Below are 27,044 nucleotides of genomic sequence, written 5' to 3'. Positions count from 1 at the left end.
TTCCCTGTTTTTCTCAAAATATAAATGCCTGTATTTGCAAAATAACTTTGGTGGAAGGACTTCAGTCTTAGAAAGCTGCTCTCAGTGGTAACACTGAGCAGGAAAATTAAAGCTGTGATTCAATGCTATGCATGCTTGGAAACCAAGCACAGTCACATGTTTTTATCCAATTTACTACCCAGATTCTTCTGCTTTCTGTTTCAATTCAACCATTATATTACAAGCTACCATTTGGAAAATTATTAGACCAAATCCCCAACCCTTTTTGCCTCTTAAGTCCAGCAAATGACATTTATTTTGAGACCCTTCCCACTGCTAGATCAGTAGGAAGGAAAGCTTCAGGAGCAGGCATCACAAGGCACATCCTGGGGGAGTGAAACAGGCACTGAAATGTGGAGATCCTTAATTTGGAAGCTGCAGTGACAGCTCCTCTCTGTCCCAAAGAACAAAAGATGGGGAGAGGAAGAGCATCAACAGGACAGAGGAGATGCTCTGCACAACCCAAACCTGACCACTGGGGAAGGCAAGGTCCAGGTTCAGATCTTCACAGCAAGAGAAGAGCTGTCAGCCTGGATCAACCAAGCAGTACATGAGTCCCCTAATTACTGGTCCTATACAGTATGATGGAGAAGAAGGATCAGCTGGCATTACTGTGTGAGGTGAATGATGAGGGCACACCTACCCTAGAGGCCCCACAATGACAGGGAAAAGAGAATGGCTTGTTTGGGAAGCAGGGCTTTTCATGTTGAGTAATTTGAGGCTGCCAAGCTGTGCCTGAAAGGGCAGTCACATCCCACACCTAGTGACAAATTAAAGCCATTTTGGGACAGCTGAAGCAGTAACATGCAGAAGAAAACTCCAGATGGAACAGTAAGCATTTCAGGCCACTAAAGTAGGAATGATTTTCCAGCTTGGACACCTGTCCTACTGGATGGCATATAAAAGATGTGTGTTTTCTCACATATCAGCACTGGGAAGTTCAGATGGGCCAGGAAAAGGCTCTTATAAACAAAATTCTGTGCAAAAACTGTCTAGATTGACACTAACATTTCAGCTTCTTTACAAAGACTACTTCACAGAAGTGGCCTACAAATCACCTGTGAGTCACTGAGTAAAGCTTCACTCAAAAAAATTAAAACAGCATTTATTCTACCTTTCAAGGTTGTCCTCAGATAATAGGAAGGATAAAACCAAGCAAGTTACCTTCCATCACTGTTACTCCTGTAAGCGGCTATGCACTGTACTTTAGGATCCACATATTCTGGAGAAAATTCTTCAGCTGATATAATGCAAACCTTGTGCTGAAAAACAAGCACAAGGCACAATTAACAATTAATATCATAAATAACAGGGCCAGGCCTGAACAGGAAGGATGAAGCCTAATTTTAGCATAGGGAGATATGAGCCCAAAGCCATGTTCTGTCATAGACCTCCCACAAGATTTTGGATCCCTTTACCTCCCAATGCAACTCAATGCCTCAGGGTTAAATAGCATTTTTCTGTCCATGTCAAGGGAATATTGGCTGTTCAGGAGAGACATAACTAAAAGGTAAGCATGTATGTGTGGTAAAGAGAAAGACAGAAGACCAGCTCAAAGGCTGAAAAGCAAGGCAAGGAATGTAGAGAAGGAGGAGGGAAAAGCTCTTTGAGACTTTTGGACCCCGGGGGAACTCCCAGACTCTCTCAAATAAAGGCACAAAACACTTGCTAGTGCAAAGTCCATGAGAGTGAGTTTCAGTGACACCTGGATTTCTCACCCAGGATTCAGAACTCATTTCAAAAGAAGCAAGACCTCATACGGGATTTTTTATTTTAACTGTGGACATGAACAAATGAATCTGTGGTAGTCATGCGGTAGTCACGTCCTTACCCACAGTGGTAAGGACATAAGGGAAAAGCATTGGAGGTGGCTCCCATTTGCCTCTCTGCTCTGCATGAAGGGAACACATGAGTGTGCTCAACCCCAAAATGCTGCCACTGACTTCATGATCAGTGTCTACATACCAGAAGCACTTCTTTTCCCCCTTCCCATCTTTTGCTAAGTGCAGCCTTTACAATTAAAGATTGTGAAGGTCAGATCTTGTTAGCACAGCAGCTGCTGCAGGAAGCTAACAGAAAATGTAAATGGTATTAGTTTACACTGACTCATGAAGTGAAGAAAGCATGTATCAGCTGTTAGTTCTACTAGTTACTAGCTGGGCTGGAGCTCAAGATTTTAACAAACCTTGTATTTCTAAAATAGAAAGCAGAAACAACAAGTAAGAAAATTCAGTCTCCAGAAAAGTATATTCCTGGTGTGGCCAAAAGAGGTCAGTGAAGGCTTTTTATTTAAAATACCTAAAAGCTATATGATTAATGAATGCATTTATTACCTGAAATAAATGTATTTATTACCTGAATTTTGTAAGAGACATGGGAAACTCCTACATGGGTTTTGAGGATTTGGAAAAAACTAAAGATAAAAAAAGACAATAAAAGACTATGTGTAAAAGTTACCAGAATGTTTCCTCTGAAACTTGTAGAAGAGAAAGGAGAACTGAAATAAAGCACAAGAAAGGTGGAATAAACCTTGCCAATAAAGGCAAAGTTCTGTTTGTCTTTGAAACCGACAAGTGTGCCTCAGCATTCTGGGATGTATATGAAGTGAGTCTAGTCAAGCATCTAACATACATAATTTCACATGTTACCTTACAGAATGTGAACACAGGGAGACAAATATCTTTGTTTATCCTATCAAGGAACAAGTATTATTAAAGGGAAAAGGAAATGTGAACTTACCAGAAGAAAATTACTTGATGACGCCTTCAGATGTATCTTTGTGTCTGCTAGAAGGTCATAGGCTGCAACACGGTTCCTGTCATCAACTACAACGCTGCGACAAAGGAAACTGAGACAGAAAGCAGGATTAAGGATGAGCCTGCTGGCATTGCCACGTTGTTTAGGCTGTCACCTAGCTTCACTGCCTGGCTGCTGGCCAGCCACAGCACCTGGCCCTCCTGCTGGACCATAACTAACCTGCCTGTGGCCACTATGGAACATGCACTGTCCTCACCAGTGAGGCACAGGATCTACCACGTACAAAACACTTATCCTGGGTGGCCTCCAGATCTCAGCTCAGACTCCCAACTGAGCTACTGGCTTAAGTAGGATGTAGACAGACAGCCACACATAGATGCTACCTGCAGACATTTTCACACTGTGTAACATGTGTGTAACTAATACTCTCATGGCCTGGGCCATGCTCCTTGTGGTGTAAGCTCCTTTCCACCACTGCCATGTGCCTCTGAGGATGTGAATCAGCAGCTGTTGCACACACAGTGGCAGCTGGACAAGGCCTGATCTTAGGAAGCTATTCTGTATGCTGAGATACTCCTCAATGCAAGTGAAAAAACAGGTTCACCTCCTCTACAAACCAGAGAATGTGGAATTTTCACTCTTGTTTAAAGCATATATCAGAAAAAAGGTCAGCTCAGGGCTAGGGACATGTACAGCTAGAGAAATATAGGTCCCTTACTCATGATTTGCTCAAAGCCTGTGATTATTTATTCTCTTACCATGTTTTATTTGGAATATTCAAGCTCATTGAGCTGTAAGAAAGTCTGGCACAATACATTACAAATTCTGCAAGCTACTGTTATCTACATGTACCTCACTATGTCATTGCTTGATTTATTTTTTATCAGAAGAGACTTGCACTTTCCTGTTTGGGAAAGATGACACAGCACCTCACTCACCATGTGACCACTCAGTTCATGCAGAATGTCTGCAGAAGGGATTTGGTGCATTACTACATTAAAGCAGCAAGGGCTTCCTTTGTATTTCCACGAACACATTTCCAATGTATCATAAAAACAAACAAGTATGTTCAAAATCAGCCCATAAAATGTGGGGAAAAATGTGTTTTGGGGAAAAACCACTAAAACCCCAATAAAATGGAAGATTCATAGCAAGAAGTTTGGGGCTCAAAGTGTTATGTAACAGGCTAAAATAAGAGCTTTCCCCAGCAATAACCTGACAAGGTCACTGCTCCACATGGCTGTGCCCTGTATCATAAACATGCTGATGAAAATAATTTTTCTTACTGAGCAGTTTCATCCTGAATATCCCTAAGCCTCCATTCTGCCAAGCAGTTGGCTCATGGGAGTAAAGGCTGCAGGTCTGTAGTCCCCTGGCACTGGGTGGGCTCTCCCAAGGGCTCAAAATAAGCTGAGGTGCTCAAGTGTTAAAGACAATCTCACTCAGGACAGGCAAAATCACTTGTGCAGAAACATCTGCAGTAACCTCATCAGTCAACAAGGATAAAGAAGCATTTGGCTGAAGACCTTGCCTACAGCCTAACAAGCAGAGGATTACTACAGGCAAATTTCAGAGACCTTTATACTTCTGCTTCAGCAAATCTTGTTAGAAACAGTGGGAATACTCTTGTAACACTGGCTGCTACATTTTTTATAGCCAAAGTCTTTGGACACAATTTTAACTGAAGAAAATCAGTGCAGGCCTCTGCAGCCAGCAGTGATGCTCTTCCACTGGACTTGGAGATTAGTAGTTTATAAGGATTTAAAAACATAAATAAAAAAGTAACCCTTTGAATAGGAAAACAATTCATTGAAGCAGTAGCAATATTTAATGAGCTGACTGCACAAAGAGAATTAAAAACCTCTACAAGATCCACAGAATCCTGCAATTGCTTTTAAATCACCCTAGAATTTGAACAATCTACATGGTAAAATGGATTCAAATACATAAAGCATAATTACATTCCAAATGCTTATTTAACCATTTAGTAATTACTTCAGAAATTCTTACCTGTATTTACAACTGTATATTCTTACTCTGCCTTCAGTGACAGGTCCAGGGCTATGCACTGTTACCTCTGCAGTGTTTATCTGATCCTCTTCGTTGGCGTATTCAAAAACCACAACGTAGCGACCCACTTGAGGAACATTTATGGTCATCTCTAAACTGACCTGGGTCAAAATAATTGAAAAACAAAAAAAGGAGTTAAATCTTTCACTCCCTTTTCTTGCAGGAAGCTCCCATTTCCTGCTCTTTGGACTGGTCAGCGTTAGTCCAGAGCCAGTCCTGCAGCGTCTCAACAAAAGACACTCTGCAGAATGCAAACAATGTTTATAAATATCACTTTGTCCTCTAACAAGAGTCAAACAAGTTCAAGAAACAGCTGCCATTATAACAGTTCTAGGAAAGCTGTAAAATAACCCTAGGAAATTGCTATACTATTATTTCTCTTCTCCCCAGCAGAAAGCGAAGAAATGTTATGATGCTAAAAACTTGTCACCATCATCTCTAAGCTATCCTTAACAACATATAAAAACTGAGTTTACTTCTCTGCTGAAGAAAATATTTCCAGGAACACAAAATTCCTACTATAGCAATGCTGTATTTTGATTCCCTACTCCCTGAAGAGAAAAAGTATGTTCTCCAGCAAAAAATAACACTTCGAAGCATCAAGTTTTTCTTTTAGGTTTCTTGCACAAAGTGGTTAACACAATATTTGATGCAAAATACTTCTAAGTAGTTAAGTGCTGTGGTTACAAAGGTTTTGCTTCAGTTGACTACATAATTATTTTCAAATTTTTCTCAGTATTTCCTTAGGCTACAAACACTTAAACATGTAAATAATTCTGTCAACAGCCCTCTTGACTTCACTGCAATTATTCATACCAGTAAATTTTGCAAATGCATCAGTGATGAGGCACCAGAGCCTGTGGCATGTGAGTATTCTTGCTGTACTTGATATTTTAAAAGAACCATCCAAGCACAGTAATAGACGCCATAATCATTTTACATCACTATCACGTACTTGCTAAAATACCTTACTTTTTGCCAAACAATTCTAGTACATCTTCTCATTTCATAAAACATGCTTTGCTTTCAAAGGACCTACAGCAGTGGCATAATTGTTTCTGCTTGTTTTTCACTAAAGCAAACATTTTACCTAAGTGTAGCTATTTAAGAAAAAAAAAGATTAATTTAGAGTGATGTATGTATGTCATTTCTGCTGACAAATCATTATGTCATTTCTTCTAAAAGAGCCAGTATGCCTAAAGGAGAAGGATTTTTATTTAATGAAATGCTTTTGCCAGAGTGGAATGTCCACTCCAGTCACAGTTATAAATCTGCCTACACTGATACTTTTACACAGTTTTGTGTAAAATGCAGAGCTTGGTGCCGAGTCAGTTTTAGGGATGTGTTAAGATCTGAAAATCCTGAGCTGTAAATCTGCAAGCATTTTAGTCTGGTAGGTTTATAGTCAACAGCACAGATGGGACTGCAATTAGCAGGCAGGAATCTGACCTCTCTTCCAGTGATGTGGGCCATCACTGGCTGATTGGGAGCTGGCTGTCGCACAGGTATTCTTCTGGATTCTCCCCCATGTCTGAAATGCACTGCCTCTGAGCCAAGGACACAGGAAAATCTGCCCAGGGGCAAATGCTGATACAGCAAGCAGCTTATACCGAAAAAACAAAAACAAAAAACAAAACACAAGATTATTATTGTTTCCAAGTGCAGCAGGATGATAACAAAATAAACCAAGGCAGTGGTTTAGGGTGTAGCATATCTACTGACTGTTCTGCTGAATCAGGCCCAGGATGTGTGCAAGGCTCCGTAACTCGGATCTGCAACAGCGATGCCTCGTAGTAATCACTAGGTAACAGCACCAGGTAATCCTAAGAACAAAGAGTACAACAAATGCTAAAGCATTCAAACAATGACAAAAAGAACATCTCCAGCCTTTCACAATGTAACAATGAATGAAACTAATCACATAAACAATTTGTGCAGAGGGTATCTGCAAGAAGTGGGTGGGGCTTTTTCTGTTACTACTTGAGGCAATAACATCAGAATGTGTTTCCCTGACCCTGTAAAATTTCAGAAAAATGGCATAAAGGCAGCTGCCCTGTGGTCAGGGAAACTCTGAAGCCACTCTCCCATCATGTGTTGTACAAGAGAGTGCACTGAAGGGAGCTTCCCTGCAGCTCAGTCACACATAGCCAGATGCCTGCAGTTTTCATCCATGACTGCAATCCACAAGCACACATCTCAGCTCTGGGTGAGTCTTTGCTCTGCCTTGCTTACTTAAATTAATATATTAGAGCTTAAATATAACAACTGTTAATGTGAGAACATGGGCTAAGATTATTAATACATACCTTTTCAAAGGTATTAGTAAAAAAACACAGCACAATAATACTGTCAATTTCAGCAAGAAATATGTTTGCAAGCTCTTTATAGCACTTCATGTAGTATTCCATAAATTTAACACAGCCCCAGGCTTAATGACTGGAGACACTGCTTTTTATCCCTGTACAAAATACGTAAGAATTTCAGTATGCTGTCTGTGTGATCATACATATTTAAGGTTTTTCATAAATTATCATCTCAAACAATTTCTCTTTCTCTAGCAATTTCTTAGAACTGCTGCTAGAAAATTTTTCAGTTTTTCAGTGAATGAAAGCAGAGAAAAGGCAGGAGGATAAAAGCAGTCAGAAACTGACCTGCTCATAATGCAGCCCATTTTACAATGCTCTTATGAAGATTTTTTTGTCAAGAAACTAAGGCCTTGGCTGAGTTAAGCTCTAGACACAAGAGCTGATACATGAAAATTACTTATTTTTCTGAGCACTTATGCTTTGGGCTGTATGGTAATAATACCTTATCATTTGAAGGTACAGATTCCAGACAGACTTAAAGTCTGTAAGGAGAAGAAAAATTAGAGCAGGAGAAAGTCAGAAGAAATAAGAGGCAGAAGTATAAATTTTCATAATTGTATTCTGTTCCTTTCACTAGTGAATTTCACTTGCTTGCAGGGTTCTTCCCAGCACACAACTCCAGAGCAGTAACTTCATGACAACCCTCAAGCACTTGTTTTCCTCAATTGTTTTCTTACCAAGAGGACTTCCTCTGCCATTATACTGACAGCCCACGTGCCTGGAGCCAGTGAAAAAGGCTCTGTGGAGCTTTTTCCTGGGATTGTGATAAAAGCTGGCTCCTTGCTGGGTGGGAAGACAAACTCTTTGCTCTGAGCAGCCCCTGCCAGAAAAAAAGAAATCAAGTAAAAAAAATAAGTGACTGTGTAAAATGTCTCTAATTGCTTAGTGGGCTGGACTGATAATCTGGTCCATTAAACTTTGTTTGACAGGAGTTGATCAATGATTTTCAGTCAACATGCATTAGCAATGCACTTGACCAGACATAGAGCTATGCAGTGGTTGATGTTTTCATTCTTATTACTCTTGAGCAAATTGGTACAGAAAAGCAGAGTTCTGCCCCTGCAATGACCAATTTTGCAATATGTGAAATGGTCCCTTTTCCAGTTTCCTCTTTCATAATTTTCCATTCAACCTCTCCCTGCACTGATTCTCAATATATTCAACTGACACATGTCATATTCTCGTGTGACTTCAGGTCAAATACTTCAGGTGTTGTAGGTTCTCAGCACCATCTAAAACATTTACTTACAGACAGATAACTTCTAGGCAGAGATGATGGGCCAGTTGTGGATGCCCCATCCCTGGCAGTGTTCAAGGCCAAGTTGGGTGGGGCTCTGAGCAGCCTGGTCTAGTGGAAGGTGTCCCTGCCCATGGCAGGGGGCTGGAACTGGATGATTTTTAAGCCCCTTCTACCCAGAAAATTCTGTGACTCTATGTACTACAGAAATAAAGCTGTGGTATGCTTTGTCAAACAGAAGTCATGAGGATCAACTGCTATGAATATTAAAGGTTTCCTCTTTGAAGACCCTGGACACAGACCAAATCTGGTTCCCTGTGTCCCAGCCACTGGAAGCCAGTGATGACCACAAATTTTTGCCACTCTGCTGAATGGTGTCTGGGAAGTCTTCAGTTTTGTCTTACTTGAATTTCTAAAAGGATCTATAATTTTACTCCTCTCAATAAGGCAGGAATAGTAAGACATAATTCTGCACATAGGCCTGGTATGCCCCTACCATTCAAAGGATATGGAGTAATTACCTTTTATCAGGGCCTGAAAGGGATCACGTCTTTGAGGTCTGTAATCAGAACTAACTTGGTAGACTGGGTTCACAATTTTAAACAAACCCTACTCATTCTTTGAATGAAGGCAAAAGCCACATTTAAAACTTGAATATTAAAGGCAAGCAAAACAAACAAAATGTTGTTACCCCTTATTTAAAAGCTTCATAAAATCCACAGCTCAGAGCTTCCAAGTTCAGAACTGAAAGTACTAAGTGTGGCAAACATTTGAAGAAACAAATGCTGATTACTACTGCAAGCAGGAGTTTCATGCAAACACAGCCACATCAATTACATGGCAAAAATATACGAGGAGAAGCCCAAAAGCACTGACACTGTTAAAAGTGATGCCTTTTAAGCAACATTAAAGACTTGACTTAGGGGCACCTTGGAAAGCCTTCTCTGATCTAACATTCACCTGAGCTGTTGCACTGCTGAGTTACACCTACCTGCTCCAGGCTGAGATTGACAAGCAGATATACGACCAGATAATGCTTCCCCTCCAGGGTTAATATACCTCAGGATAATGCGAAATAAGTAGAGGTTTGATTTTTCCACATTCAAAGTTATCCTTACTTCATTCTGAAAAATGGAAGTTAATAAACAAAAACAGCCATAAAGTGCTGAATTGAGGAACAGACAGAAGCCATGCAAGCACCAGACTAAAGTCCTACAAGACAGAGGCACATGCAGAAAAGTATATACTGGAATGGCAATGCTGGTGTATGACAGAGGAAGACAGGGAAGCCTAGTGAGAAAATTAATTCACTTACAAGTATAATTAGTGCCAATATGTTTTCCCTCAGCAATTGAGATCTTCCCTTTAGAGCTTTTTGAGCCCAGGCTGACATAGTGGAGGACTAGGTGGAAGAGCTTAGGGGAAGCCACAGTGATAGGCATAACCACCTCTGGCTGGGAAAAATAAAAAAGAAAGGGAAAAAGGAGGAATGGAAAGCACATTACTTGTTACTGTCACCCAGAGAAAGAAAAACCACTTGGCAAAGACAAAAAGGTATGGGCAGCTTACAAAAGAGCATAGAACAAAATCTCCTGTGAAATAAAACTCTTGTTGAATACCAGCTGATCCAGAAGGACACAGAAGGCTCAACTAACGTGTGTTAGTGTGATACAGCAACAGTATTTTACTGTTATTCTCCCCACTCATACCATAAAGGAGGCATATGGCTGTTAATATTCCTGCCTTTCCAAGGAACAGGCCACAGTCATTGATCCTAGTCTGAGATCCCACAGCATGCAGACACCCCAGACTGTCACTGAAGCTGCTGATCCTCTACCAGATCCTAAAGTTGCTTAGAGTTGCAATACCAGGAATGCTGTCCTTGTCCTGGAGCCAAACTGACACCTCCAGACCCACAAAATTCTCTGCATTCACACATCCCCATTATTTAGTTTTCAGAAAAACTAAGAGACATGTTAAGGATCAGCAGTGGATCAGGAAAAAATAGGATTGGTGCAATCTCATGGGTTTGGTTTCTGTATTTCCATCTAAAATCCTAAAGCTCCCCTCGCTATCCAGTTCCCACCAGTTCACCCACCACAATGCAAATGCTGTCCCTTTCCAAGCTATTTGTGGCACAGTGACCTCCCCACCACTGTGGTCCACTCTGCTTCCCCAAATGAAAACATTATCTCTGTTTCCCGCATCTGAGAACAGAACAAAAAGCCTGTACAAAACGCCCATGGAAAAGAAATGCAAAAAGCAGATGAATTAGAAAGCAGACATTAAGAAATCACAGAAACCAAAGAGCTGCTTTCATTTACGAATGTGGAATAATACTGAGAATTCAAAAATTATCTGGGATAAAAACAACCAAGACCAAAACAACAAAAGAAAAAAGACTGAAAAAAGAACATAAAGGAAATCATTGTGCAATGATTATGTGCTTCTGTCCCATGCTAAAGTAATTCATTAGTCCCTGGAAAAATGGAGGCTGGACACAACTATACCAAAGCCCTACTTTCAAGGGGAGTGAACAAATCCCATTTATTTCTCAAATCTACTGTTTTGAAATTCTGCTTCGTTTGATCAGCAGTTCAATCCAAAGTCAGAAGGGCCCCTCTCAGGTGACTTTCTACCTGTGATTTACTTATTCCCTCAGCTATTGTTTAGTTCATTCGTAGTCTGTCATGAAACTAAAAGAATTGTTGCCAATATGCCCCTGCTCATAGCTTCTTTTACTGAACTACACATTTTCCTGTTTGCTGTAATGTGAAGGTACCATTCATAATAAAAGCTAGCACCTCTCTCTTCTCTACCCAATGTAAGTTCAAGTGTAAGATGACTTCAGTGACAGCACTTGGAATTTGCCTGAAAATCTTATGGACACAGACTGTCATAGACCTGTGCAATTCAAACTATTTAGCCAACCATTCCCACTGTCCTTGGCATGACAATAATTCAATAATTTCTGCACCTACTATTATAGACTTTAAAGCTGTAAGTTCCCTCTTTACAGCCGTCTCACAAAAAAAACAACGTCAAAGAACATTTCTGAAGAAGGCGTATTTGCACAAGCAACATGCAAATGACCTGACAAAAATACCAACACTCACTAATCCCAACAGCAACACAGTGCCAAAGGGTTTGGATTAGTCAGATCCTGTCCTTTTCTCTTTTTTCCATGACCTTCCACACACATAGCAGTATTATAAAGACATATGTGCCATGCACTTTTGTTTTCATTTTCACCCTGAAGTCTTGAGTGAAATTCCAGCTTACTTGTATAGAGGACATCTGTGCATATCCTCTCCAACTGAAGCTAGGAAATTCCTCAGGATCATAGCCAAACCGAATTTTTTCTCCTTGGACAGTAGTGCCATCTTCAATCTCAAACTTCATGTGGTGCAGATCAGGAAAAAAATAGTTTTTTTCAGGCCTTTCAAGAAGGAAAAAAAACCCACAACAAATCAGCAAAGAATTAGCAGTCATTTATGATCTACATCCAAAGGCAAAAAGCAGTGGAAGGGAGGTGATCTACTGGTGACTGAGAAATTCTGACACCAGCTCATAGATTCAAGACAGCTGGTTAGAGGGATGCAATGAGAATTTTCTTTCCAGAAGCTTTTACAGCTTTGATACATTTTCCTATACAACTCTTGATAGATACATATTGCAAAACTGGTATTGGTTATTTAAGGAAACAAGTCAGAAAATCTTACTAAAATACAGGAAAGAAACTTCCCAGAAAAATTAATATCAATAACCAGTGCAATTTACCAACTTACTCATCAACAAACCCAGAATGTCACATGAAAGCATAACAAGGGACTGTGCTGAAGCTGTGCCAGGAACCCAACTGGACTCACTCGCGACATGTGGTGCCCACGACGTGCGCCCTGCACCGGCAGCTGCCCCAGGGCTGGGAGCAGGCTGGGCTGAGGGATCCTCCAACATCACACCTGCAGCCTGGCATGCCAACAGCAGAAGCCAACCAGAAAAAGAGAGGTGGAAGTTATCAGCAAACACACCATGGCTTCACCTGATTAAACACCATTAATGACTCGCTTCCTCCTCCCAGAGCCCTTTAGACTCTCTCAAGCACAACTCAATACACGTGCATAAGCTGCAATTATTTTGAGCTTCCCGTGTTTGTGCCTGTTTCCTTTATAATTTCTCCTTCGAATGTGACAAAAGTCACTTAAAAAAAAAACCTCAAATAATACACTCTGCTACACTGCTAAATGGAGGGCTGCAGTTTTGCAGAACTGCTATTCAAATGTGTTCACAGCAAGTCAGAATTTCTGCAGCAATATCACAAAGAATAATTATGTTAAAAAACCCACTAACAACCCACAAAATCTAAAACCTAACTTACAAAAATTGCAAGATGTTAATGTTTCAAAACCTGGTACCCCAATATTTAATCTGACAAAATTGCAATGTATGTGTTCATACAATACACATATTATCAACTGACACTGGACAACACTGAATGACTTTCTACAGGAGAAAGGACTTGTGGTACAAACAAAAGGACACTTCTAGTAATGAGGTATAATATGCGGTACTAAGGAACAAGTATGTCAAGGCTAAAACTTCCAAGCTGGATTGAAAGGCTGTGTGTTCCTAAACAAGATTTATGCCACAGTCTAAAAGCACCCTGTTTTCTAAGACATGCACAAAATGACTGGGAAGCACAGTGGTAACATCTGCCTTGTTCTTCCCCTGCTGAAAGGCAAAAGAGGAGTCACAAGCAAGGTTACAGCACCAGCACAAAATGCTGTGCACATGAGTAATTCAAACATTTCCACTCTAAAAGTACTGCCTAGGGAATTCTAAAGACTTCTGTGCTAAGTGCAATTGTTCCACTCTAGATGTTCTTTATTCATGTTACCTTGGCAGCCAAAATAATTCTTTTTTTCAAGAGCATAATAACCAGCTTCACAAGTGTCACAGGAACCTCCACAAACATTAGATTTGCAGTAGCATTGCCCATTTTCCTGTGAAGAAAATAAATTTCATCAGAAATGTTTCAGTACATTTCCAGAACTTCAATCTCAATACTTTGAATTCCCTCTAATTCTAGAGAGGTAAAAATTTCTAATCTCAAAAAACAAAACAACCCCAACCAAACACAAAAAACCCCCATTATCTGGACATTATCTCTGTCATTTATCATCTTCAGAAACAGACTAGAAAATACATAAACTCAAGAAGAAAAAAATTTTTTAAAACTTTATACATTCCTAGGATACATAAAATTGATCCTTTGATGTATAAAACTAGGTATTTTATGTTCAAAAGGCTAAGATTTCTACCTTAGCAAATGTTACAATAATTTATCTTAACAACAATCAATTTAATTATTGTCTTTCTCTTAATTTCTCTTTACCTGCTGACATTCTGCAACTCCACTTAGTGTTCCACTCACATCACACTGACATTCTGCACAGATGAAAAAAAAAGACACCTTGATACTTTACATGATACTTTACAGGGAAAAACCCTGCCACCCAGAATCTGCAATTTTGAGTCAATGTGCCACAAGGTGGATTTTATTCTGGAAGGTTCAGAACAGCAGACTGGTATGAGGTGAGAAGAAAAAGAGAAGGAGAAAGAATGAGGACTCCTAAGTATGTGTAGTTTACTGGTATGTTTTAAAGTGATTTAACTCGTATTGGACAAAAAACAGTATTGAGTTTGAATTTACAATTGTTTTCTTTCTTAGAAACGTTCAGACAATTGATGCAAAACAGTGTCTTCCAGTCTGACTGGCAACCTTCTATTCTGCAATGCTACTCTGGGACCAAATCAACTCTCCATACGAAATAGAAATGGAGAAAATAGTGCAGGGAGGAACTATGCCGAGCCAGAAGTTTGGACAAACCCAGTATCGACTCTGTGACTGAAAGTAGAGAATTACACGGAAAGTGCAGTACAGAATATTTGAGGAGTTGTTAAGTATTTAGAGAGCTAAAGTAAAAAACGTAATGAAACTATTATCAGTCTAAAGCTACTCATCCTAAGTGGCTGTTGTGGTGGAATCTGTTCCAAAGGAAACAGTTGGAGAGTACTTTAGATTTTTTTTTATCTTTACCCTTTTTAATCTTCATTAATTATTATTATCTGCCTTAAAAACACACTCTCCCTGTTGGAAAACATTGACAATCACAGGTTATTATACAGATATAAACCATAACAGATCTGTCACACCCTGAGGCCACAAGAAGGCTTTACACTCCAAGCTAGGAAATAACAAAGTGAAAAAGCACTTTTTTTCCCCTCAAAACAATGAGCCAAATTCTGGTTTCAGGATTACAGGTAAAAATCCTGTCTTGCCCCAGTAGATCTGCCATAGGGCCCTATGAAATGAACATCATTGGAACTTCAGAGCACACCCTAGTTCAGCACTAGGCAAACACCCATAAAATTATGGCCTGGTTTCTGAAAGTAACTGCTGGTATCATGGGTTTACAATTAAGCTGTATGAGAAATATGCTGTTGACAAGAGTTGTGAAAGTCACAAAGAGCACCACAGACAGTGTCAGAGAATACAGATGACTACATTTGATAAGCCAAAGGGATACGCCATGAAGCCATACCTGTACATCCCTCAGGGTTTTCTTTGGCCAGGTTCCAGTACAAGGGTTTGCATTTACTGCAGGTAGGACCTTCAACATGCTGGAGACATTGACAATATCCCTAACAACAGAAAGGAGCTAATAAGGGTTTACCTGCTCCATAAAAAAAACTTACTGATCTTTACTACTAAGAAAACCCTAACATTGTTAAGAGCTCATGCAGTTTACTGACTTTTACAGATCCATGAATCTCAGGCTGATTCAGACATCTTTGATTTTTCTGTCTCATAATATCAGCAAAGGATTGTTCCACCCTGTGTATTTTTTATGTATCTAATTTATTCTAAGAGTCCCAAAGGACGTACTTTCCAATTCTTTTATAGCCTTATTAAAACTGCTCTAAAGTATTAACTGGTTTGTACAAAGAATAAACCCCAGTATTTCCTTAAAAACACTAATTCATTTTCACATGTAATCTTTTAATAACCACCATCACAGTAATAACAATAATAGTGGAATGGCAACAAAGATGCAATGATTTTTCATGAATAATTTGATGCTGAAAGGCCTGTAGCAACCCAGACCCAGAAGGTCTTTGAGACATGCACAAGCTTATACCTTCATGCATATGTTAGTGTTTAGAGTATACCAAAAAGACATAAACAGATTGCATATCCTATATATAAAAGATAAAAAACCCCCATCCTTGACAAGGTTTCGCACTGGTATGATCAAAAAGCAAAACACAAAGTTAATTCCTACTCCTACCCTTCAAACAAGCTCCTGCAATTCTTTTAGAGCCTAAGAGCAGGCTTCAGGGCTTGAGTAATGAGCTGGATGTGTTCAGCAAAGACACATGAATGATTAACATGCACTGTCAGCTGCTGTGGCAGAATACTTACAAAGTGAGAACCAATGCTACCTGCAGGGTCACACTCGCTGTTGACACCTTTATAAAACAAACACATCGAAAGATCTTTTGAAAACAGAGGCTGTGGAATGCAGTAGTGCAGAAGCACAATGTAGCCGGTGTGAGCTTGAAAGGACTTTTTAATACGGTTACCTTGGAGAGACTCAAATACTTTAAACTCCAAGAGAGCAGAAGCTCTTAATAATGATTTTTTAAATGTCTATTTAGCCTGATTTATAGTATTTGCGTTTGTATGCAAACCATTCACTTAGAAAAATAGAGCATTAACCTATGGAACTGACAAATATTTTCTTACAAGTTCCTGTGCCATCAAAATGGAAATCTTTTAACTGGAAATATATTTGTTAAGATTTATTTTCTTCCATGTTGCAGAAATAGGAAGGAAAACCCCGGTAGAAGTAGGGAAGGCTTTTACTCACGCAGGCAGCTGGGATAGCTGTGATATCCTGGAGCACACTGGTCACATCTCAGCCCAGCATAGTTACTACGGCACGGACACTGCCCTCCAGGACCACAGGTATTCCCCAATGAGCCAACACTATCACAACTGCATGCTGCACAGAGGAATAAAAAAGAACAGATACATGTCTAAATCTAGAATTTGCCAAAAAACTTACCTTTGAATGTAAATCAATCATTTACATTCAGAAAACCAGACAAACCATCATTTTACCAGCAAAAATAAATACCCCAAATTAGACTGTTATTCTGCAATTGTGTCCTCAACCACTGATAATCTTGGTTCTTGCAGTTCTGTAACTCACAGCTGAGAGATTTGGTTTGATGCCTTGCAAAACACATGTAAGGGACACAAATCCATCTTACATTTGGGAAGAATGTCACATGACAGAAATACTTTAAAAAATATTTTAAAAATATATTCAAAGCATGTTGTCAACTCTGACAGCCAACTTCTCATGGAGTTACCAGTATTTTGGGCTAACAGCTAAAGACAAGACCTGCTATTTTCTTGAGATGATGCCAGAATGTTCCACAGGGTCACACTTCACAGGTACAGGAACAGGACCCCATCTGGGCATCCCAGCTGGCCCAGGTACGAGATGAAGTGCTGCAGTTAACCACTTGGATGTTATGACTGCCAGAAATGGCTGACTGACAGAAATACAAAGCAAACATTGTCTTCTGCTACATGTTCATGTTTCTGGTTCCCCCTTTTGGTTCCTCTTTCTGCTGCAGTCAAAGACATGTGACTTTGCTGTGTTTACTTTAAAGATGCTTGGAAAGACATAGGGCTTGCTAGGAAGTTAGTGTAAGAGAAATATAAACACTGAAGCTTCCAAGAACAATACCTACACTAGACTCCTCCATCATTTGACTACCATATAGCATTCTCTCCTAATTTTAAGTATTAGTGTTTTGTTTAAAGGCTTTGTTTTGATATCACTTTATTTGAATAAAGCTTCTATTGAGTTCAACAAGTCATGACCAGAGAGATTAGTTCTAGTAACAGCAGCCCAAAAAATATAGATCCGTCTCTCTTTTGAAGATTACAATTCCTTACAGGAATAGCAGGCTGGGCTGCTCACTTTCCCCCACAGCTTGCAGCATGCTGTGTTAATTTATGTTTAAACCCATGGCAGCTCATTTTAACTGAACAAACTGTGAACTGCAGCAGTTCTGAGTAATCCCGCTGACTGTGTTTTCAACTATTTTTATCTGTCTTTTACAATTTGTTTTTGCATGCTCTTTTAAGCTTTTATGTCTCTTTTCAGCTTTTGGTGTTCAAAGATCAAACATATTCAATACGGGCTTGATTTGCTTTAAGATCGCTACTTGATTTTGCTCTAGGAAAATAAAAAGGTTATTTTAAAACCACTGAACAGTGTGTACCAATGCAGAATCCTGATTTTATGTTTTTCATTAAAAATGTTCATCTACTCCAGACCATAAAACCCACAATCATGTAGTGTTTCTATATTCCACCCGTTGTGTTCGGTAACACAACACAGCCCATCTTTGCAAGGTGCCACAGTTTAACTCCAGCTGGCAAATAGGTACACACAGCCACTTACCCCCAACCCATGGGATGGGGAGAAGATGGGGAAAAAAGGTAAAACACAGCACTAGGAGTAAAATTAATTTTACCCCAGCTGAAACCAGGGAATGAGGGCATAAAGAATTCTGCTATCCCTTTATAAGAGATAAGCAACTACATAAGCCAAAGGAAGACTGACATAGTCAACAGCCAAAATTAACAAGAGAGAAGAAAGCAAATCATAATTTTATACATAAACCGTGTTAATCAGCACAGGAAAGCACATACCAGAACACTGCAATATTCTATATTCCTTCTCAATGGAAAAATCACTAAGGATTAAGGGCCCCCTCTGTCATTCACTTTAAAGACAGACAAAACTTAGGGCCAAGTAGGACTTGATGCATGCACACAAGGCCATGACAATACTCAAAACTTATATTCCATTAATTTCCTTGTCTTCTAAAAAAGCAGGCTAGTCCTTGGTGGGAAACTCCATAGAAATCTTTCATGTTTCATGCCTACATGGACATAGGTTGGGTTAGCTCCTGTCAGATGATCTTAAAACAAGTGAGAAACCACCATGAAGGGCAAAATGAGAACTTCAGATTTACAGAACAAACTTTGGTACCAAACAAGGTCCCAAAGACTCTCTGCAAAACCACACCAGTGCTTCACAGTTCTGCCATGCTGGTTCCTCAGCAGTCAAGTGTGCCCTGTTGCTGTCAGCCTCTATGTGAGAACAGCTCTCAAATGCTTTGGTTATTAGTAAGATAGCTGTGCTGTCTGAGGGCACCTCAAACAGTCTGACTACAAGGGGAAACAAAAGGCCTGAAATTGGAGAATTAAAATATATGAGGATTTCACTGAAAAGCACAAGAGAGAGTTGCCCCTTTGCTGCTGTGAACACTGCTCTGGCTGCTGTCCTGGAAAGCACTGCTGTCTGCCCTTTCAGGGCCCTGTTTGATGCTGTACATGCAATCAGCAGCCTTACCTTGACAGGCAGGGAACGAGTGGTGGCCAGGCTGGCAGCTGTCACACTGAAGTCCAGCCACCCCTGAGCGGCAAAGACACCTCCCAAGAAAATCGCAGACTTCAGGCTGGGTACCCATCAAGTTACATTCACACACTGCCAATGAGAAAAGATATTTCAGAGGCAGCCTCTGTACCGGCTCTCTTCTTTCATCTTTCTTGAAATAAAAATACATTTGAAAAAAAATAGCAGTAAAAGCAACTCCCTGCTCCCTGATGCTCAACAGTATGACAATTTTCCCATCGGATTTATATGGATTCATAACAGCTTTTATTGATTGCTCACATCTGTAACAATTCAGGAACAAGGAAAACATTAATGAAAGAGCAAGGAAGCTGGCTCAAAGTTCAATTATCAGTGTCAAAGCACTACACTTGGCCTGGTCCCACTGAGAGTCTGATTTATCAATTCCAAGTGGTTTGCCAACTATTGAGAGTAGTTCCATCACTTCTGGGACTGAAGCAAAACAATTCATGGTTTAGATTTACAATCTCGGGTGGGAGTGGTCAATAAATAGCCTAAAAAGACAGTACAGAGAGAGCTATTAAAGTTCAAAACCAGTCAGTTTTATAGTATTGAATAGATAGGGTAGCTTTGTGCATCAAAGTGAGGTTGCAAACTCATATTAAGTACATTAAAAAAAAAACAAACCTCCAAGGATAAGTAACAGAAATATTTCCAAATTTATTCTAAGTTTAATCAATGTTACTAAATCCAAACACAAACTAGAGTCTGGCAGCTGCATCAAACAGCAGACAGCCACCAAGGAAACAGGGGAATTTTTAGATCAAAATCTCCCCTCATCACATTATTCTTCTTTGTCTTTTGTGAGTTGTGGGAGAGCCTGTTATGAATACATCTCCATGGCAAAATAAGTTCATCCTTCAGTATAAAACTTGGTGTTTTGGATATGCTTGCCAAAAGGGAATGTTTGGCTTACCCTGGCAGAAGGGGTACTGAAAATAGCCAGCTGCACAGGTATCACAGGAAAAACCCCCAAATCCAGTTCGACATTTGCACTGCCCGGTACTTCCATCACAGTCACTGCCCAGCACTCCTGCACCATGGCACTGGCACGCTGAAGAGCACATTTGTAAAGAAAACATTTGCAGTATTATGATCTTAAAATTCTTATTTCCCTTGGAAGCCAAAGGTTGGCATTTATCCTGGAGCACAGACTCCAAGCGTCAAAGAAACTATGCCACTTACGCAGACACTGGGGGCCAAAATACCCTGGTTTGCAGCCTCCTTCTAGTTAAAACAGGAAAGGAAAAGAAAAAAAAAACCAAAGTGAGTGCATATAATCCCAGAATTCCTTGTAATTTTGCAGAGAAAAATAGATCAGTACTTAGTAAATATTACTCATAAACAAAAATACCCTATTTGTCTGAGTCTTACATGCACAATCTAATTCAAAAAACCACAATTTGTAATTGTGCTCAGTCTGACAGCAAAAATTTATAACTTCCACTAGAACTTCCACTTAGAAGCAGCTGCCTTTTTTATGTCCTCAAATTCAGATGCTGCTCACTGAAATGGTAAAGAGCTCAAGATCTATTTTCTCCAGTTATATTTATTAACTTTCCTTTGCATTTTTTTTCTTCTTCCTTTAAAAAAATTTGTGAGAAAAGGGGATGTACAACAGGGAACATCCAGAGGCCTACCAGGGCAATTATTTTGGATGCTGTATCAAGGTGAAGTCTATTATATGTCTGCAACTGATTAAGTGTTAGCTGTGATGATGCCTCTGTTGCACAGAATGATAACCTAGGCTAAAAAATAGAAGCCCACCAAGGGAATCATTGTATGGATTTCAGGCAGCTTTACAGTGGGCTAGACAAGAAATATGAAGCTTTCTTAGAAATCAAAGTCCTTCACTGCTAAGGGCAATAACGTACAATTTGCCAGGTGACAGAGGCCAGTCCAGAGGCAGAGGCCAGCTAGCCTCAAGAAAGAGATTTACACCACAAAGCAGTGTGTTGACATGTCAGAAAGTTGTACATGTCAGAAAGTCTTGATGGATGTGTTCTTAAGTGCACCAAACAGGATGGTCAGCTCCTCCTGCAGATGTCTGCCAGAGGCTCGCCAAAGTTGTTTTGATCCATAACTCCTTCTGGAGCTAGCCCACCTAACTGTTTGGTATAAATATGACAGTATGATGAACCTCTGGCAAGAACAAAGGTTCTCTTGAAAGATAAATACTAACAGAGGCAAAATTACTACCTAAAAATCAATTTAATGATTCTATTATTCTACAAAAGAATAGAATACACCATTGAAACAGTGAAAAATAGCAACATGGGGAAAAACAGTGAAATGGGGAAAAACCACTGAGAACTTGCCTATTATGTCACCAGCCACAGCATCACTTGGAACTGAAGAAGTAGAAGGATATACAGGAGTATCTTTAAAACAAAAGAAACAGCAAGGATCATTGGAAACAAACACATTAAATTCATTAAAAATCATGACAAACAATAAAGTTACCTACCATCAATACAGAGAGCATGATATTCATATGACTCTAGTAACCAACTTCAGCTTAGTTTTCTTTAGTTTTCTTAGGAAAGAGGTAAGAGACATTGCACTTTTGATTCCCAATTCAGACACAAGGTTCCCTTCTCGAAAAAGCAGTCTGAAAGGCCAGACACCATTTGGAAATGACACCAGGTTGCTTTCCTGCTCCTTATCCTTTTATGCAGAAAGCTTTCTTACACAAGACAGCATTGGGAAAATTACCTAAGGATTTTCTTATTTATTTCACATTTCCTGCTTCCAGCTGAAGGTCTATCTCCTCCTACGCGGCACTACCACCTGCTACATGAACTGCCATAATTTATGACATGTACATCTTAGGAGCTTTTATTTGAGAGTCCTCCAGATTGTCTTTCCCATTCTTACATTTTCTTGCATTGAGATGGGATCCAAAGTCAATGAGCTACACACATCAGTGGGACTCAGATCAATGTCTACCTGAGCTGAACTAATTTAAAAATGCCAGATTTCAATCAAGAACATTTATGAGATGTGATAATCTAGAATGCAGTGTACAGGCAATATTCTATCACAGCCACTGAATTCAAACAACATTCAATTTTCACAGGGTTTCTTTTTTCCCTTGTTTTGTATTGTTTTCGCTACTCTTGTGTTTCTATTGTGGTACCTCTCTTCTAGTGAGACCTTGGATCTTGTCCCATCTCAACATTTGTTTTTTATCAGCTGTCAAATACATGTCTTTTTCCTGAAGGCACAAAACATCCCACTGATGCATTTCGGTAATCCTTTCATGGAGTCAGAAGCCTTTATGCAGAAATTCTGATGCTACATTTTCTGCTCAGCTATTTTATATGTAATTTTTTATGGGAAAAGCATTGTTTATCAGAGATGCAAGTTCCAAATCCCAGGAGGTGTCAAGGAGAACACATACCCTTTTTCCCCCCTCTCAGTCATTACAGTCATGTTCTACTTCTCTGTGCAGGTACTCTTTATCCCTAAAAGTCCTGACACGTGTTTAAACAATTTGTCTACGGCCTTAGGACCGGAGTTCACAACTCACTCATCAGACTGTGAACCTGATGTCTCAAATTATTTCTGAATTGTGAGAACACAGCACATTCTCTGTTTTTCAAGTCACTATCATTTTGTTAAATAATCCAACTCTCTTCAGTATTGTAACAACTGATTTATCAGAACACAAACATGTGAAGCTGAAATACCAGATGTTTATTAACCAAGTCAAGAGCAATGAAAACCAATAATTCTTTAATGCACATTTAAAATACAGAAAAAGAGGTAATTTTACTTGCATACTTACAGACACAAAATGGATAACCATAGAATCCATCAGCACAGCGTTCACAGTGGTCTCCCTGGAAATTCTGCTTACAGAAGCAGCGGCCAGACCCTTCCTCGCAGCCATCTGCATGCTCCAAGTTACAACTGCAGGCTAAATAAAAGTACCAGCAATTAGGCACTCTTTGGAAAATAATCAATTTGCCTTTTACAGGAGTGCACAATGGCATCGTAACAACGAACATGCAGATGTGAATGACTCATTATTTAAAGAGTTAACGTTTCCCAAGTACTTACATATCACCAATGCATCCCTTAAAAGCAAAACCCATGTTATTTTCTTAGAGTGTTTAGGAGTTTCTAATTCCAAAAAATGCATGTTGTTCTTCCACAGCAATTTTTCTGTGACAACCACTCATCTCTCTCCATAGTCTAGGCTAAGCACCACACTATTCACTTTGATTTACACACTACACGCAACACTATGACCACAGCTCTGCTGACTTCCCACTCCTTTCAATCCCCAAACACAACTTAACTGTAGCTTCCTCCTGCCTGTCACATGGCTCCTTCAGCCTCTTTGTAATCCAAACACCTTCCTCTTACCTGTACTCAGTTCTTTTTCAAGTGTTCTATTAGTAATTACCCTACTGCATCACTTATTAGTCGATGGGCTCAGCACTGCATGAGATCACAGTAGTGATCCTTGCAACCTTTTGAGCTATAGAATAAAATTTTCAAGTGACCAAGGGTCAAAGGATAGCTCATGTGTACATCAGAGAGCTAAGAGAAACAAGATCACAAGAACAGGAGATGAGAATGGCTTCCCAGGGGTCCTGAGATCCTCCTCACTGTGGTGTGTGTAACAGCATCCCAGGTTTCCACGATCCTATCTCCTCTGTACCCTTTTATGGCCTATTTTCTATCTTTCTGCTGTTCTCAATATGCTCATATGACACATAAGTTGAGAAGAATATAATTTAAAAGGCTTAAAGCAACACAAAAATTTATTTGTAGCTCTTCTCCAACATCTTTTGCCCACCCTTTCATTTTTTCCTCCACAAAGACACATCCTATGCCTTGGTTACAGCCCAAACCCCTCAAGCCACCAGGAGAAGATACTCCATAAAGAAGGACTCACGTATGCAACCATCAGGAGCCCACACTGGAACACCGTAAGGACGATAGTAACCTTTTGCACACTTCTCACAGTTAATCCCAGCCGTGTTATGCTGTGCAAAATAAAACAAAAGGATAGAACAAGATAAAGAGAGGAACCTGGAAGAATTAAGAAACAATAACATCCTTTACACTGTTTCTATACACAACTAAGAAGGGGAAAAGACTGAATATGACTGCAATAAAGAGTCAATCATGTGGTGTTCTTTAACCACCTGTTCTCTGCAGGGCTCTGAATCATTGTATTCTCACGTAAAGCAGCTGAACTTTTTCTTTAAAGCATTATAAACCCCTCCTCCCATTAAAACGAACCTTTGAAAAAACAACTCTTTATACCATAAAATATCTCCTTTTAGGCTACTTTCTTATCACCATGTATATATTGTTCAAGAAACTGAAACATTAATTTTTTCTTATACTACATATTAAATTTCTGAACATCTTGTGTCTAAGATCAGCAATACCAGAAGAAACCAAAAACTGAACAGTCCAGCCAGCACAAAATAGATTTTCCACTAGAAAAGTGTCTGTCTCTATAAATATGTGGTTTAGGCACACCAGAAAAAGAAAAAAACCCTAAGTAATTTGAACTAGAACAGCGATGGCAAGTACAAGTTGAGTAAATCATGGTCATGAGGCACCCTGATGAGCTCACAGACACGAGAGCCAGAAAACCAGAGCAGGAAGCTCTGCCCTGGAGCAACCAAAATATTTCCCCCAGCTCCCACTCCCTGTTTAGTTCCTCCTTAGGGGGTGTTGCAATTCAGGGCTGAGCAGGGACACAGCATTTCCTGGCTGGAATGGTGAGCAGTTCATGAGCAGGGCACTCAGGACTCTGCATGTTCTTCACCTCTGCTCACTCCAGGGGTACATCAGTGGCCCCAGCCCAGACAGAGCTTCAGGAGATGCCAGAAGGACAATGCAGGAGGGTGCAAGTAATCCAGAAGTTGTTTTGAATGTATGAAAGAAAGACAAGGAAACAAGACAAACAGAACTACAGTTCTGGGCTTCTGAAAAGCAGATTTGTCCTTGCTCAGAGAGCTGCTTTTCAAGACCCTGTAAAAGTGTCCTGGATGGGACAGGGGACCAACAGAGTTGACTCTCATGGACAGCCTCCTTAGAACAGTTTTTTCCAACATGCAAGCACGGCAGAAGGTCAGCACAGATAAACACAGTTTCTGATTGATCTCAAACTCAAAAAGAAAGTGCATGGAAGGTGGAAGCAGGGCAGGCTACTTGATGGCAATACAAAGACATTGCCCAAATATGCAATAGTAGAGTTCAGAAAGACAAAGCTTACCAGAGTTAAAACTAGCAAGGAAGGTGAAGCACAAAAAGAAAGATTCCAAGAGTAGAGGAGCAGCAAAAGAAACGCTAATGGGGGTAGGGGCCCATTGCTCAGTGGCAAAGGAGATCCAGTGAACAAATTTAGAACACACAAAGGACAGGAAGGTGATGGGACATATCCAGCATAGTTCACCCAGGGCAAAATATTCCCAAATCAACCTCATGGACCTCTGTGATAAAACAGGTGCTGTGGGCAGACCCATGCAGATGGTGAGGGACTGAAGCACATGACATCCAAGAAGATGGTTGGGTTTCTTCAGCATTAAGAAGAGACAGGTGAATTTATTGCTACCTACTACTTCTGGATCAGAGAATACAGAGGGGATGGACCCAGACTCCTGTCAGAGGTGCACAGAAAAAGGATGAGAGGTAACAGGCACAGATTGGAACATGGAAAATTTCAATTAGATGTTAGGGACAAAATAGGTCATTCAGGCAAACACTGAAACAGGCTGCCATGAGTAGCTGTGGCATTCCAATCTCTGGAAGTGTTCAAAGTTTGGAAGAACGAGTTCCTGAGCAACCTGATCTAATCAGACCTACTCTGAGTAGGATTGTGTGGTTTCCAGAACTCCTCTGTCATCATACTTTAAAGAAACTGATTCTATCTTTTTGTGCAACACTTCATTTATATCACTTCTCCATTCAGGCATCCATTCCTAAAACTTTGCTTTCCCCTGACACAAACAGAAAAAGTAAACCAAAATTCATGTCTTTTGTCAATGAAAATAAAAGGAAAAAAAAGAAAGCTATAATTGGATTTAAACTCATTTAATCCAACTTAATTTCCACAAAATTAATTACAAACAATTCGTAGCAGTCATATAACTAGGATTTGTAGATTTAGACTAATTTTGCTATTTTCTATATTTGAAGTAGTATTAAAAGAAATGTTCTTTCATGAACAAAGAGCTGATAGAAAGGACCAACATGGTAAATCTTACTAGACTGTATGAACAAAGTTCTGCACAGAAATGTCAACGGGAAGACAAAGAACATTTCTTCTACTCATGTTAGTAAAAATAATGCTGATTGCCTTTTGGACAATATCTGATTATATTGTGGGAAGAATATGGAAAATATAATCTATACTGGATATTTGCCTTTTTTGTTGCTTGAATACAGCTATATTTTAAAATGCACAACACGAATCACAATGCATAGATTTCACAAGAAACAGAACTGATTATAATTTTCCTGCGATGCAAAATTCTGGTCAGCTGCTTGTCATACATCAGATGACCTGACAAAAGGAAGACAGACTTCCAAGAAAGTCTGGATTTATTTAACCCTGAGATCACTGAACCAATGAATGACTCAGGTTGTAAGGGACCTCAGGAGGTCAATTAGTTCAGTCCCACAGGCCAAGATTAGATCTTTATCAGAGTCTTATTTGATCTTTCCTCATAGTCATTGCCAGAGCAGAACAAAGTCAGAATGAAAGAAATTCTTGTTCTTTCCAAGAATGTGCTATCCATTTATGACAGACACAGCGTAAAGTCTCTGATCCAAAATTTACAACTTTTGATTCAATCCAATGGAGCCTCCAAGATAGTTACAGAGCTCATCCACTCAGTTTGCAGGGGAAACTGACGGAATGAATTTGGTTGGTGTGGAGGGAGAAGGTGCCTGATGGCCGTTCTCCCCTGCCTAAGGCATCTTTCCTCAACACAAAAGACAGAACCAACTCTTCTCATGTAAGCACAGCACAAG

At 39.8% G+C, this 27,044-nt stretch overlaps 1 protein-coding gene across 1 annotated transcript in view; it reads right to left on the bottom strand.

Moving 5' to 3' along the window:
* LAMA3 (laminin subunit alpha 3) overlaps positions 1–27,044 on the bottom strand; it is a 100,984-nt gene that overhangs the window by 52,794 nt on the left and 21,146 nt on the right. Inside the window, exons 9-28 of the mRNA XM_031066606.1 lie at positions 23,947–24,037; positions 22,828–22,959; positions 21,356–21,418; positions 20,223–20,264; positions 19,954–20,091; positions 18,975–19,109; positions 16,404–16,538; positions 15,956–16,002; positions 15,075–15,174; positions 13,865–13,917; positions 13,367–13,472; positions 12,339–12,438; positions 11,752–11,908; positions 9,461–9,593; positions 7,910–8,052; positions 6,589–6,689; positions 6,316–6,469; positions 4,807–4,967; positions 2,779–2,887; positions 1,204–1,301 (exon numbers count right to left, since the gene is read on the bottom strand). Of these exons, the coding sequence (XP_030922466.1) occupies positions 1,204–1,301; positions 2,779–2,887; positions 4,807–4,967; positions 6,316–6,469; positions 6,589–6,689; positions 7,910–8,052; positions 9,461–9,593; positions 11,752–11,908; positions 12,339–12,438; positions 13,367–13,472; positions 13,865–13,917; positions 15,075–15,174; positions 15,956–16,002; positions 16,404–16,538; positions 18,975–19,109; positions 19,954–20,091; positions 20,223–20,264; positions 21,356–21,418; positions 22,828–22,959; positions 23,947–24,037 (2,198 nt within the window). The remainder of the gene's footprint in view (positions 1–1,203; positions 1,302–2,778; positions 2,888–4,806; positions 4,968–6,315; positions 6,470–6,588; positions 6,690–7,909; positions 8,053–9,460; positions 9,594–11,751; positions 11,909–12,338; positions 12,439–13,366; positions 13,473–13,864; positions 13,918–15,074; positions 15,175–15,955; positions 16,003–16,403; positions 16,539–18,974; positions 19,110–19,953; positions 20,092–20,222; positions 20,265–21,355; positions 21,419–22,827; positions 22,960–23,946; positions 24,038–27,044) is intronic.

This window comes from Geospiza fortis, unplaced genomic scaffold, assembly GCF_000277835.1.
Source record: "Geospiza fortis unplaced genomic scaffold, GeoFor_1.0 scaffold53, whole genome shotgun sequence".
Lineage (NCBI taxonomy): Eukaryota > Metazoa > Chordata > Aves > Passeriformes > Thraupidae > Geospiza > Geospiza fortis.
This window is presented reverse-complemented; position numbering and strand designations above follow the sequence as displayed.